The 15,000-nt window shown below is 38.9% G+C and overlaps 1 protein-coding gene and 1 long non-coding RNA gene across 6 annotated transcripts; one reads left to right on the plus strand and one right to left on the minus strand.

Annotated features, from left to right (window-relative positions):
• The first annotated feature begins 575 nt into the window (after positions 1 to 575).
• Positions 576 to 11,966, plus strand: LOC138029019 (GA-binding protein alpha chain-like). Of its 5 annotated transcripts, none has more exons than XM_068876689.1 (9): positions 576 to 589; positions 1,046 to 1,097; positions 2,410 to 2,448; positions 3,088 to 3,242; positions 4,002 to 4,089; positions 4,490 to 4,573; positions 5,796 to 5,867; positions 9,305 to 9,542; positions 11,568 to 11,966. In XM_068876689.1, the coding sequence occupies exons 5-8, from the start codon at positions 4,026 to 4,028 to the stop codon at positions 9,373 to 9,375; spliced, it is 291 nt and encodes a 96-aa protein (XP_068732790.1). In that variant the 5' UTR covers positions 576 to 589; positions 1,046 to 1,097; positions 2,410 to 2,448; positions 3,088 to 3,242; positions 4,002 to 4,025; the 3' UTR covers positions 9,376 to 9,542; positions 11,568 to 11,966. The 5 variants fall into 5 exon arrangements, with proteins under 5 accessions (XP_068732790.1, XP_068732789.1, XP_068732786.1 ...); XM_068876688.1 differs by having other exon boundaries at positions 577 to 589; positions 3,107 to 3,242; positions 4,487 to 4,573; XM_068876686.1 differs by lacking the exons at positions 576 to 589; positions 1,046 to 1,097 and adding exons at positions 788 to 851; positions 1,775 to 1,855 and having other exon boundaries at positions 4,487 to 4,573.
• Positions 11,967 to 11,996: 30 nt separating this feature from the next.
• On the minus strand, positions 11,997 to 14,537 carry LOC138029020 (uncharacterized). Its single transcript, XR_011127793.1, has 3 exons — positions 14,272 to 14,537; positions 13,138 to 13,249; positions 11,997 to 12,300 (listed from the first exon to the last, which is right to left on the minus strand). It is a non-coding gene; the product is annotated as an uncharacterized lncRNA (long non-coding RNA).
• Between the last annotated feature and the right edge of the window lie 463 nt (positions 14,538 to 15,000).

A 15,000-nucleotide genomic window follows, 5' to 3' on the forward strand; every position in this document is an offset into this window, starting at 1 on the left:
CCGGCGATAAGCGCCGGCCTGATGGGCCTTCTGGCTCGTAAGCAGTGACTACCTTTACCTATATCCACCAGTACGAAGCGACTCACAAATGGGCCGCCCCCATTGGCCTTTGTGGAGAAGCAGGTTCAAATCCTGTGAAACCGCTTCAGGTTTTCCTTTCCTTATAATTGTGTAAGCAAGGAACAGCAATGCATAACAAAGACAAGATCAACGCTGATTGAACGGTTTTTGGTTTTCGTTTCGTTACTGCTTGACGTTCATAACTGCTGATCTAAAATCTTAGTTTCACAGCAGGAGATACAGCTCGTGTAATTTTCCGGTGTCCTTCCAGCGAGCAAGACCCATTGTGGACATTGTGGCTGCGTGAAACTATCAAGATTCGGTTAAACGACGTTCGCTTGTAACTTTGCAAAATGAGGGGTTTTACTAAAAGCAGGCCCGCCGCCCAGCGACCCACGGCCCGCGATGGCCCGACGGCTCGGTGGACCTTGGTGGTCCAGTCCTGATTTTCCACAGTTTTTTTGTCCAGCGGCAAATCCACGCGCATGCACAGATCTGCATCGGGTTTGGGCGTTCAAAATGGACGACGGTGAGTTTGAATTTGTTTACCATTTTAATCATTTGAATCCTTGTTTCTGTTTGTTGCATATCGTTCAGATAATTACAATAGAGGACTTTCATTATCGAAAGATGTAAATTATTTTCAAACCATACTTTGAAAGTGAAAATATCGTATGTCATGAGACATGTGAACTGCGAATCGTTTTTTTTTTCAGAGTTACATGAATAAAGCATGCAAACGCAAATCTACCGCCGCTCATAACTGTTGCCTGCCATTGCACAGAATTACCGTAAGATCATCTGATTACAAAGTGAGAATGTGATTGCCTTATAAACTGACAAACGCAACTCAGTGACAATACTTAGTTCACATATCTCATTATTTAGGTTATGAAATTTTCAATCTGAAACTGTGGTTTGAAAATAACCTACATCGGATTCTGTAAACAGACGAATAAACAGAGTGACATCGTTTTTCACTTAGATCCATGCAACAAAAGAAAGGACCCAAAAGGATTGAAAGGATTATTAAAATGGTAAACGAATTCAAACTCACCATTGTTCATTTTGCACGCCCAAACCCGATGAAGATCTGTGCATGCGCGGATTTACCGCTGGACAAAAAAACTGTGGAAAATCAGGACTGGGCCACCGGGCTGCCGGGCCGTCACAGGCCACAGGCCACTGGGCCATAGCGGGCCCCTGGGCCATAGCGGGCCGTTGGGCCGCGGGCCTGCTTTTAGCAAAACCCCAAAATGAGGGGTGGTCCACAGGGGTAGTCCATGGACCGAATCCACGAAGGGGTCCATGGACCAGGTCCACAGGGGTGGTCCATGGACCTGGGGTCCATGTTTTGTATACATCCAGTTCATTGGTGTTTTAAACACAAAATATTGTGCTATAGTAAAATTATCGAAATATCTCTAAACATCATTTTAGGCATACATGGAAGGTTAGCGTTAGTAAAGCCTTGGGCTGTTTCCACAGTCAATTTGCATTTGTGATGAAGGAAAAAACATACATGTACCACTGTGAACAACCTAAACACATTTCCAATGGCAATTTGTTAATTATGTTTGGAAAGCATTTTTGGTAAATTCCTTATAATTATAGTTTTATTCGTTTTATGCCAAGAAATCTCAGTGTACTGGCCTTAGGGCTTCTCTGAGAAGTCACACCAGTCCTGTAAATGTACATAATTTGTATGTTTCAGTCAATGCATCCAAAACGATGCAAGTGCAAGAGACAGCATCACAGCAAGTGCCAGTTATCAGTTGTGCTGCAAGCACTGAAAGTGAATTGTTAATCTCAGCCTCTAAGCAATCTCCTTTGAAATTAGGCATGTCATTGTATCCCGTTTTGCTAACTTCATTCCTTTTTTATTTTATCTCAGTCTGTGGTTTACCAGTTTAGAAATTAAAAAATAGTAATGCAAAATTATCATCATTATTTCCTGAACCCAGAGCACAAAAAGAGGTGTAAATTAAAAGTGAAATATTTCGTTCAACTCATTCAATTATTCAAACTTCATCACCCACCATAAAATGTGAATGTTAATGTCATGTTGACTTACCGTAGGTTTCAAGGGCACTAAAATCGTATCATACATGTTGGCTAATTCAAAGCCATTGACTCTATTCAAAGAGAGCTTCAATGGTAAGCGGGTCTCAATCAACTCCCTTATGTGACCTTTGGATGTGTTACTTTTGGTGGACACAACTTTTTCTTTTGATCTGGGTTCGGGAAATTAATCCAGTGATTCCGGAGCAGGAAGAGAAGAGTATTTCTGATTGTGTATTAGATTTTGTCATTTCATTGCATCACCTTACTGTCTTTTTGGTGTTACAGATGGTACACAAGGACAGCAGATTTCAGTAATCAAAAATGGTTGGTAAATATTTCTCCTAAAACCAAGCAATAACGTCCTCCACACCCCACCTAATTTGCACTGTGTGTCTAAATGCATCATCTTCACCCTTCCCAGTGATGGCTTGTAGTCCAGACTATATTCTGATTTTCTCCAGACGCAATTATTGCAGGTTGTTTTGGTGCTGTATAAAACATTGACTGTCTCAAGTGTATATTTTGATTGAAATCCCTCACAAGACAACGGACGAAAATAATAATTATTGAGATTTTATTATAAAGTTTGCATGAGTTTCAAGTACATAACTCTTACATGTACTAATCTACATTAAGAGCCATACTGTTACTTACAGCCAGGGATTTTCCCAATTTGTTTTAATTGAAAAAAAAAAGCAATTTTAGTGTACTTTGAGAACTTTAAATCATGCAAGAAAAAACAATTCAATTAAAGAGACCCAGTCAGGGTTGGGACTGTGTCGACATCTACACTAGTTATATTAGTCGAAAAGCGTTTCCCTCAGCCCATGATCAAATTGTGTGTGGAGTTTATATGCTTGAAATCTGTTTCAATCCTTTCAGGTTTTTATTACATTTTAAGTCTATAAGTGAAAACCTGGTTCACTCTATACTTTAACTCATCCTACGTGATTATTTAACTAGGCCCACCTTCAACCGACAGGCATTGCAAGCTGTGGAACAATTTTTGGTATATAAAAGTCCCGCCAAAGCTGAAATTCATCCAATCAGGTTGCTATGATAAGCAATGCGAATTGCCATAACAAAAAGAAATGGTTGAAAAGTCTGTCAGGTGGAAGGTGAGCATTTAGAGTAACTTTACTAAAAAATGGTGTTCAGTGGACATGTTGTACAGCTGACCATGTTTTAAGTTGGCAGTAGTATAAAAATGGCTAACTGAATAAAGACATTAAAATGCTTTATTATTTTACAGCTATGGAAGTTGGCTCTGTGCTAACCCATGTAACCTACAACAGGGTTGGTCCAAATTAGTCTGATCTCTTTTCTTTGACCTGTTCAGCTTAAGTAGTCCTATCAGGAGTTTAACTTTTGTTTAACTTTCTTCTTAAGGGCACACTAGCTGTCATTCATGACAAGCAATAAACAGAGTGGTTGACAGTGATGTGCTGTGCAAAGTCTTTGAATTTGTAGCCAGAGAGCAATCTGGAAAAATTGTGGACCAAAGGCATCTTATAATATTTAGTAATGTTTAAAAAACCAGCAGCAGTGTTTTATCAGGGTTTTAAAACACGAGGCGTAGCCGAGTGTTTTTAGACCCGATAAAACACGTGCTGCAAGTTTTTTGAACGGCTTAAAAAACATTCCACAAAGAGCATGTCTCTCTGGACTGAAAACAATGGTTTAAATTGTGAGACGTGAATATTAGCATACAAGAAAAACAATCTATGCCTTATTAGTATTCTTTATATAAAAAATACTAATGAGGAGTGTTTTATCAGGATATAGAGCTCATATATGTGACGTTTTATTGGTGTTTTGATAGGCTGTTAGGCTCATGAATTATTAATGAGTTTTTTTAATTGGTATTAAAATACTAGGTGGTGACAATGCTGCCATGAAAGATGAATCATCCTCGATGGATCTCTCACAAGTTCAGGCATCGTGAGCTTTACATCGACCATACAGGTCCACTTAAAGAAAACACTGAATTTGAGAAAAATTTTTTCTCAAAGTCAATAATAATAATATGCTCATTTTCATAACAATAATTTTTTTACGGTCCTATCAGTCTTCTACCCTTCTTATTCACTAAGTGTTCTTCCCCATGACAATGTCGTGTTTTTAGGGTGCAACAGATTCATTTTCTAGCCAGTTGTAGGATACCTCACCCATGTTGGACATTGTGAACAAAATCTTAAGGAACAATCACAAAAAAGTTCTATCTTGCAGTTACATTTTTGATTTCCAGCCGTCTTAATTTCTTTTACTCTTTTTAATATATCAATTTCTTCATTATTATCATTGCCAACATTAAAACTCTAATATTTTATGCCATTTCTTTTATTTTTTTGTAATGGTTTAGCAGGCATTTCCCCTGATGTGACAGCAAAGATCGTCAGTACTTCACCTCAGAACAGTCCTGCTGAAGTGAAATGTGCCCCCACTACAGGTAAAAGTTTATTTGGGAATGAGTGAGAATTTATCTACGAATCACTGAATAGATGTTTTATATATACCCGACGGAGTGCTGATTATCACAAAAACAGTTGATATGCCTTAGCATGTTATCATCTCATTACTTTTGTAGGCTCTTAGCACACGGGCATAACACTAATAATTTGTTGGCGAAGTATATTATTCTTGTGAAAAGGTCTGATCATTGTTGACTACTGTATGTTAAATCACCTTTAGAGTTCTTAGGCGAAGTTTGAGGGTGTCTGGAAAACCCGAATAGCGAATAGCGAATAGTCGCGAATAGCGAATAGTACGAACAGTGCGAATAGTGGCGAATAGTGACGAATAGTCGCGAATAGTGACGAATAGTCTTCAATAGTCACCGCCTTATGCTGAACAATCTCGTAATCAAAGCAAATAATATGCTCACCTGTCGTCGAAAGAGAGTTTCGTGCATGCTTTTACAAACACTCTAAAGAAGAACAAACGTCAAAATGCAAAAATATAAATCACTTCCATTAATACATCAAGCTCATGATCATCTCGCCGCACATAAATTTCATCATCCTCATCTGTGCTGTCCGATCCGGCGAGACACGTTCTGTAAAAAGGAATAAAATCAAAATGTGAGGCGAGTGGTTTGTGATTAAAGAGACAAACGAGCCACTCTGATAACCGTTGCGTTATTTAATTATACAAATAAGCAACAGGATTTCAGTGCATTTATCACCTTTTGTTCTCAGGGCTCAAGCTGTCCTTCGCCAACACCGACACATCTCTGCTTTTTTAGCGGGAAAATCCCATCCAACGTTGCTGCGCGGTTGACCAGGAAGTACTGGGTACCAAATTTTCGTCATTTCGCACACCTCCACCCTTGTTTGCCACTATTTGTTACTATTCGTCACTATTCATCACTATTCGTCACTATTCGCGACTATTCGCCACTATTCGCACTATTCGTACTATTCGTACTATTCGTGACTATTCGCTGTTCGGTATTCGCGACTGTTCGCTATTCGCTATTCGGGTTTTCCAGACACCCGAAGTTTGAATCTGGTCAGACTTTTGACCCACCAACTCCGACAGCACTTCTTCAATCTGTTTGGTCAGTTCAAACCCATCCGTACAACATTTGCCCAGCTTTGTTGGGCCAATGATGTAAGGACTTGTTGAACCAAAGCCTTACTTGTTTATTTCTTTATTAAATTTTACATTAGATGCTGTGAGTGGAGATGATGAAGAAAAAGCCAAGAGTATTGATGGAAAGCCTTGTCCAGGAAACCGATCAGGTAAAATAGAGAAAATTATCATTTTGACGAAGTGAAGTCAGCCTTAAAATGGGAAGAAACAAAAATGAGCTTTTAAGAGGGAGGATGTTCTCTTTGTTATTCATATGCAGTATGATAACCACTTCAACTAAAGAAAGCCAGTACTGCCACAACCACCGAGTCGGGTTGGCTCAGTTGCTTGAACATCAGACTACTGTTTGGGAGGTCGCAGAATCAAAACTACGACCGGTGGCTCAATTGGTTGAGCACCGGACTGCCATGTGGGAGGTCGTGAGTTCGACTCCGGCCGGACCAACGCTCAGGGTCTTTAAATAACTGAGGAGAAAGTGCTGCCTTTGTAATTACATCCACAAATGGTTAGACTTTCAAGTCTTCTCGGATAAGGACTTCAAACCGTAGGCCCCGTCTCACAAATATCTTCCATGCTCATTAGTTCCCTGTGGGACGTTAAAGAAGCCACACACTATTCGAGAAGAGTAGGGGATGAAATTCCCGGTGTTGCGGCTGTCCTCTGTGAGTGTATGGGTGGGTGGGTATAGCAGGTCCACATCAGATGAATAGCTGTCGTTAATATAAGTCAAACTTCAACCTACTCAAACAAATAAATAACAAACAAACCAATGCACTAGGGATCTTTAATTAACCCTTAGACTCCTTAGCCGGCCTGAACAGCCATACTTAGTATTTTACTTTGTCTAACGCCAGATGATTTTACTCTTCATTGGGGACCCCTGAGAGTCAATGGGTTAAATGACTGAGGAGAAAGTGCTGCGTTACATAATGACATCTGCAAGTGGTTAGATTCTCTAGTCTTCTGGGATAAGGACCATGAACTTTAGGCTCCGTCCCACAACCCTTTGAACAATATTCATAACCCTGTGGGACGTAAAAGCACCCACACCGGCGGGTCTAATCTGCAGGTCGCAGGTTGCAGGTCACTCGTTGCAGGTCATTGTTTCACCAATACAGAAAGTATCCTAAACATTCTTAAAAGCTAACCTTAGGCCTAATTAGGCCTAAACAAAAGTTTTTAGGCCGAAGGTTAGCTTTTATGAATGTTAAGGATACTTTCTGTATTGGTGAAACAATGACCTGCAACGAGTGACCTGCGACCTGCAGATTAGACCCGCCGCTCCCACACACTGTTCGCAAAGAGTAGGGCATGGAGCTCCCGGTGTTGTGGTCTGTCCTCTGTAGTATATATAATGGTTGGTAGGGTAAATGCTCGGAGATATTCGCTACACCAAGCTACTCTAAAATGTGAGGGTAAATAAAGATATGATACAACAACAACATTCACTTTATTGATACAAAAATTTAGAGAATATGACTGACCCGTTGGTAGCGTGAGCTAATCTAGGCGGGCCAGACTTACAGTTTACTTAAGGATGAGTTATAAATACAAATAAAATCGGAAGAACGATACAAGTGAAAGAATAGATAAACGACGGAAGGAACAGAATATATGAACAACAGCAGGTGGCAGTACATAGAAAAAAAAAGTAGCTATTTGATTAATCCTACTTTCTTTACAATTGTAGACGTTTCAATATAGTCATTTTCGTTTATCAATATTTTAAAAAGGATTCCACGAATTTCTCTTTTGTAAGCTTTCGTCGGTAAAGCTCTAACACGTTGGGGTATCTCATTCCACAGTTTTACGCCAAATCGGGAAAAGGAACGCTTTTGTATTTCTAATCTAGAGCTTTGGACATAAAATTTTCCAGAGGTGGAGGATCTCGTGTTGTATGAGTGGACGACGGATAATTTTTGAAAGAATTTTAAGACGTTTAAACGTGTGTTAATATTATTGACATCATGCATCAAGTAGGAGACAGACTCATAATACAGAAACGTCAGTGGAAGGACATTTGTGATATATGGTATTTCATTCATCGAGTTCTTTACGGGAGCACATGGGCCCAACAGTAGCTCAGTTGGTCGAGCGTTGCGCTGACATCGCAGAGGGCATGGGTTCGAATCCCATTGAAGCGTCGTGAATTTTTCAGTTTCTGTAAAATTCTTCAGTTAAAGTGGCTCAAACCGGTTTCAATAAGTTATAATTTAGACGGAATGTGTTATTAGAAAGATTAACTCTACAACACTGTTTCACTTAATGGCAATGCCATGGTACCATAAGAAACACCAATAATTGCTTAACAAGATGCTTATATTAATGTGACGTAATAAATTACCATGGCAACAAAGAACGATCTAGGAACGCCCTATATTTTGTGTTTAAAGTGGTACTATGATCAAAAAATCATTTCCTTTTTTTCTTCAAATTTTAAAAGCGTGTTCGCTTAACACCTAACTGGCAAAATTTTGAGCTCTGAGTTTTATCCAAAGGCTGTTTATTTTGAGTGTAAGTTTTGGATTTCACGGTCTGCCATTACTCACGTTCAAAACTGACCGATTGGACCTCAGAGGGTTGGATCTAGAGAAAATGAAGTCATTTACTCACGAGCTTAAAATTCCAGCGAGTAAAAATTAAAACTTGGGTCAGTTAGTGTTTAGTTAACATAGTTTTGAAATCCAAAGAAAAAAAAAGAATTGTTTTTTTGGTCGTATAGTACCACTTTAAGTGCTTATATCTAAAAAAAGAACATGGTGACCCCCATTTTTTATTTCTGAAAAGTGATTAGCAGGCTAAGATGAATCTCTCTGCAAAGTTTAAAAAAATTCTCTGGAGCGGATCTAGAGCCACCTTAAAATTTTTCAATTGTTAAGGTGGCTATGAATCTGCTGCAGAGAATTGTTTTTAAACATTGCAGAAAGTTTTATCCTAGCATGCTAATCACTCTCCAGCAATAAAAAATGGTGGTCACCGAGTTCGCGTTTGAGATATACGCGTGTAAAGACAAAATATAGGCTGTTTTTAGATGGCTCTTTTATTGCCATGGTAACCCGTTACGTCACATTAATGAATGCATGTTGTTAAGCATCTATTGGGTGTTTCATATGGCATCATAACATGTTCCCGTTAAGTGAAAAAGTTTGGTAGATTCAATCCTTCCAAATAGTATAGCGTTAAAACTGGTTTGAATCTCCTTTGATTGAGTGCGAGGATCACTCCTACCTTTCGTTCATTATATGATAAGGAGACCAACTGTATTTTGATTCGTGTAATTGTATTGTAAATTATTGTAAGTAGTGCAAGTACAAGTAGTGTAAAGTGTAGTTAAGTAGTCAGCATGGTGTAGGTATACACTGATGTAAGTATAAAAAATTAACTAATCAATTAAAAAAGATAAAATATTCTTAGCCAATCAGAGGGTAGAGCACATTAAGGAAAAATCATAATTTTGAGTTATTTGGAAAGTAACAGAGATTTGAGCTGAGAAAAACTGAAAGAATTGTGGATTTTTGCGTTTAGAGAATTAAAATTGGGAAAAGACCTGTCATTGTTTGAATTGCTTCCTAATTTGGCACCGTAGGTAACAATGGACTGATGCAACTGTGGCAATTCCTGTTGAAGCTTTCACCGACCGAGACAGTCGCCATCTGATTATGTGGGTTGGAGAGAACGGCGAGTTTAAACTCAATGATCCAGAGCAAGTTGCACAGTAGTGGGGAAGGAAAAAGAACAAACCTGCCATGGAACTATGAAAAACTAAGCAGAGCTTTGCGGTATTCCTACGACGGAGATATGATACATAAAGTGCACGGAAAGAGGTTTGTGAAAAATGTAAAGCCCGCCAAACACTTAACACTTAATGACTGGCCCAGAGGGAAACAGTTCAATTTGTTTCCCGAGAATCTCAATGTTTCCCCGAGGGACCAGTCATTAAGTGATTTGTTATATAGCAAAAAAAGTAACAACGGCGGTCGTCGGTCAACATTCGCGGGTAACAGTGCATTGTTACCCTCTGACGTCTTAGATTTTGCACTGTTGCCCGCTCAGAGACTTTTGGCGGGAAACAGTTTTATTGTTAGATGCCATGTGACCTCGAAGTAACCAATGAGAGTGCGGGCTGCTGGGGGAAAAAAAATCAGCTATATAACAATACTGGTGGTTACCCCGTTATCTGTAGCAAGAGCTCACTTTGAGCTTATTGCTATCCCAGGGAAGGGAGGTTGAAGTATCGATGCCTGTTGGTCTTTTGCCCGTGGCTAAACAACTGGTTTCCCATCCTGTATGTTTATTTTATTTTGGGTGCTGCTGTCATCCCCCATTCCCCTTCTCGGTTTTCTTACTAGACTCACAAAATACTTCAAAGAGACTTTGAGGCAATGAAAGGATTGCAACAGAGATAGCAATGCAAGACACGAAACAATATTATTTATTAAAAGAGCAACATGACATCTGGTGTTGCACCTGCGGCTTGCATTTTAGTACATTTCTTTACCGTCCTCTGCAACCTCGTTCTCAGGGCTTTTCTCCGCCTATATTTGGCCGGGCGTAACTCTCGGCGGAGGAAAGCCTGAGAACGATGTTACGGCCTCTACAAATGCAACGACGTCAAATTGCCAATTAAGGTTTGGGTGACAACGTGAGCTTACCATAGTGGATCTTTCGTTCTAGCCTTACTTCAAGCCGTTCGCACCGATGCATTTTTAGAATAGTTCACCCATATTGTATAATATGAACGAGATGGAATATACGCGAAAAACTTATGATAGTGCAAATGTTGCCTTTATGTAAAAAAAAAAAAAAGACGCAGGGTGATTATGGCATCGATACCGACTACAAAGAAGAGCACTTTATTGGAATAAAATAGTTAGGAGACCTTTATCTAATGTAAACTTCTTCATAAAAGCCCTGGAGATAAGGAAGTTCGTCAAGGGTTGTAGAATTGAAGATTATGAGCCGGTTGTTGAAACAAATTTATATCAACAATTTAAAAGTCCAACTTAAAATGCAGTTTTCAGCAATCGTCTAACCTCCAGAACATTTTTGAAGTGCGTTGTTGGAAGTGGAAAATCATTTCTTCTCTGCTTCTTGCCTTCTCGACTCTGTTTTAAACAACCTTTATATACCAGGCCCTGGTTGTTCGAACTGGGGTGGATCGCGCTATCCATTGGATAAATCACTATCCACTGGATAACTCAATTGGTTTTGCTGGTGTTTAGAGCGGTTTTCAATTGAGTGTCGAAAGTAATTAGATAATTACTTTGGTTTATAATTACTTCACTCAGTGATTGGTTCAAAGTTCTCGCGCCATTTTTTCAACCAATCAGAAGTGAAACCAAAACCAATCGTGGCTCGCGCGTGCACATTTTCCCGCGCTTTGTGTCGGCTACGTGTAATTACTTCGAGTTTTGATTGGTTTGCTGGATTGTCTCCGTCCTTTTTGATTGGGCAAAGTAATTACTCTGGTTTTGGTTTTTACGACACTCAATTGAAAATCGCTCTAGTCTATCCGCTGGATAGTGATTTATCCGGTGGATAGCGTGATACACCTTTTGAACAACCGAGGCCAGGTTTGCAAAAATGAAGATCATTTGGAGCGCAAATTAGTGCATGTAAGGCCAGCTGAACTTTGTTTAAGTAATCGCTATCTTTGTTACTGCAGTCGTTGTCTCAGAAGTCATCGTTTTGTAATGTCCCTATTTAATTCACCAAACATGGTTAGGTATTTTGACAAAGAAAACTCCAAGTTCAGAAAATGCCATTCTACAAGCAGTACCACTGGAAACACTCTTATTGCGTAGTCGTTTGTATCTGGAATGAGTATTAATCCTGTTTATATCTCGTAGGTTTGTCTACAAGTTTGTGTGCGACCTAAAAAATCTACTGGGTAACAGCGCAGGGGAGCTGAGCAGACATGTATTAGAGCTGAAGAAACGGCGAATGACATAGAACAAGCTGCCAATTGAGGACACAATCTACTGTTAGAAATAGCTATATATTTTCGTTTTAGTACATATGAACAGCCAACCTAGTCGGTCACTCGCTGTCGTACTTGAGGCTGATTCGATTAATCCTGTAACTATTCCAGACTGCTATTTTCATTTGTCCCTATGACATGTAGCTTCTTTTTTTATCGCAGCTAACTGCTTTAAATGTCAGATAAAGCAGATGTCATATCATCTTGCTGACGTAGTTTTTTTATGGTGAATAACAATGGCTATGGCTGTGCCACTAGAATAAAGCAATGAAACAACAACTGTTTGATGTCCTCTTTATTCACTTTACAAACCGAAAAATATAGCAAAAGGTAAAGTCAAACAATTGGTTCTTCACAAGCAGAAGCGAAATCCTCCCCATCTTCCTATTGTACTGTGAAAAATAGTCGCTGTTGTGCACAAAACAAAGATACATTCAATCCATTGCATCGTGAACCCTGGTGCATACTTGTTGTCATAGAAACTTGATTCATTTGCATTTGAATGACCTTCATTTACATAAGGCCTCGTTTTGATGACGAGGCTCGGATCCTCATCCTGTACTGGAGAAAGATATTTTCTTCTGTTTGCTTTAGTTTATTACCTGAGGTAAAGGAAATAAAACGTGAGATAAAACGTAAAATAAAACGTAAAAAAAACGAACGGGAGTTGCTCGCACTCGCATTTTTTTCGTTTTAAACCTTGAAAAGAACACTATAAAATCTTCTTTAACAACTAGTACTCGAATTTTACATAGCTATTTCAGAGTTGTCTGGTTGGCACAGTTGGTAGTGTATCAGACTTCAGTGCGAGAGGTCGCAGGTTCGAATCCGCGCTAAGGTACGTTGGAGTCTTACAAGGTAAGTAGAAAGACAACTCGGCCGCGAATAAGGTGAGTACTGCTAACAGTAAAACATGGGGGGGTAACATAATGGGAGGGGAGGTAAGGTAACGGGAGGGGGGGCAACATAACGGGGTGGTAACATAACAAGGATACAATCGAGGACGCATCATAAGGGGAGAAGTGACAGGAAGGGAAAGGTAGAGAAGGGGGAAGATGATAATAGAGGACCTGTCAAGGAGAAAGAAAGGATGAGGAAAAAAATATTTCTTCCTTTTTTTTTTTTTTTGCTTTTTTTTTTTTTTTAATAGCAAGAAGCAAAATCAACCAATCAGGTTACAGTATTCTTTAAATTTAAGGTCACGTGATCAAAATTGGCCAATCAGAGCGCTTGAATTTTTTAGGCCTATTTTTTACTGATCCGTGGTTGTAAATAAACATTACAGCCTTCTGATTGGTCAGTTTCGATCACGTGACCTAAATCATGCAATCTGATTGGTTGAATTTATTTCCTGCCCAATGTTGCTAGTTTTACAAAGGAAATGGCTGAACTAACACAAATCCCCATAAAATACTCAAATAAAAGCGTTCTCTTCTTACCGCTAAAAAGCCATCGGAGCTGGAAAAGGTTTCTCCGTCCAAATTAGACTCTAAATTGTTCATTCTTTATCCTTTATGATTTCCGCGGAGTATGTCAGAGGTCGAACGGAAACTGTCAAAACAAGATGAAAATTGTTGATATCAATCAACTCATCAACTTCTAAGATTCTAAGATCGTATCCTATTTCTGACTCAACACGTTTACAAAATTATTTCTGTATTTATTGTACATTCGTTTATGTTAATTTATCATCCTTATTGTAATTGAGATGTTCAAGCTTCATATTTACTGATATTTAAGCAACATTACAATGATCATAACAAAGGAAACCAGCGCGGAAACAATAGAGAAAACGGCTTGGTCCAATAGAATATAACAATAGACCAGCCATTGTTTGTTTGTCATTGAAATTTGCATATGTATAATTCCTTCTTTTGTTTTAATTCACCTGGGACCGAATGAAGTGAATGGATGTGACGTCACCGCGACAACAATGGCGTATCGGAACAAAGGAATGACGGCCATATTGGCAAGAAGTGAAGACCATATTAGCATTAGGACAAAAGAATATTTAAACTGGACGCCATTATGAAAAGAGAATGGGCTAAATCAGAGTAGTATCACAAAGGATTCAACAAAAGAGCCTAGAGCAAAACACAATGACAAAATCGTCCTAGTTCAATAGAAAGACACAATGGAGCTACCGTGCAGAGACAATATGGCAACTATTGTTTGATAAACAGTTAATTTTGGTTTGGTATTGTTGATTGTTTTTGTTTCTTGTATTATTACGTTACGGTGGCCATAGTGGCAAGGCTAACAGTTCTGTATGAACACTACTGAAGACAAAAGAATATTAATTTGATTGCATTATGAAAGAAGACTGTTCCAAGTCACAAAGGACGCAGCAATGGTGCTGGGCCAAGAAACAATAACGAGAATGACGTCACGGCGGCCATTATGGTAAAAAACGGCCACATTGGTGAGCCCACTGGGACTTCATTAACACAATAGCATATGCTGTGACAAACAACTCATGATTAAAGCGTTCTTGATACGAAATCAAATTTAACTACTGTCTACGTAAAAACGTTGTCATAACATAAATAGTCGTTTTAAACTACATTCGATACCAGGAAAAAAGAAGACGAATCCATGATTATTTCAGACCAGACGAGCTTGTAGTCCAATAAACGCCACCTGCAATGTTCCTGAAAAAATAAATTCGGCGTTGTCAGTATATCATATTGAACGATGCATTGTTTGTTAGAACATGAAACAATATCACTTTTTCCAATACATCGCGGCACTGCGGCTTTTAACCAACAAGACCTCGGCATTCCGGGAAACATTTTTTAACTATGCGCTTTAAAAGGAGAAACTTTCACATTTTCTCTCATATTTGCTAAATTTATCAAACGTGACTTTTCAAAACGAGATTACATTTTCACATTTATTCTTTATTAATATTAAAAAGGCGTCGGCGTATGGAAAGACATTTGTTTATAGGGTAAACAAAAAGACAGTTTTTGGTCAGATTTAAGTCTGTTCGAATGAGGGACAGCAATTGCTTGGGAGTGAATATTTTACGGGAAAATACTCAACCATTAAAGCTTCGTTCAGGAAAAAACGCCCCAATTCAAAATTGCAGCGCTAATTCCCGCAATATTGACAAATTGGAAATTTGCACATTTGAATATTGCAATTTGAATATTGCATTTTGGAAATTTATTTTTCTGGATAACATTGTTTAATTCGAAGTGGCTTTTCTTCTCTTTCATTTAACTCTTTCTCTCTCTCCGGGAGTTTCGCTATGCGAAGTTATGCTACAAAAACGACAGATTGAGTAAAAAACTCCACCT

This window comes from Montipora capricornis, chromosome 13 (assembly GCF_036669925.1).
Source record: "Montipora capricornis isolate CH-2021 chromosome 13, ASM3666992v2, whole genome shotgun sequence".
In the NCBI taxonomy this organism is placed as follows: domain Eukaryota; kingdom Metazoa; phylum Cnidaria; class Anthozoa; order Scleractinia; family Acroporidae; genus Montipora; species Montipora capricornis.

Coding starts and splice junctions, on each gene's coding strand:
- LOC138029019 (XM_068876688.1), top strand. CDS start 4,026: ATGAATCATCCTCGATGGATCTCTCACAAGTTCAGGCATCGTGAGCTT. Junction 4,574..5,795: donor GAAATGTGCCCCCACTACAG/GTAAAAGTTTAT, acceptor ATTTTACATTAG/ATGCTGTGAGTGGAGATGAT. Junction 5,868..9,304: donor TTGTCCAGGAAACCGATCAG/GTAAAATAGAGA, acceptor TTGGCACCGTAG/GTAACAATGGACTGATGCAA.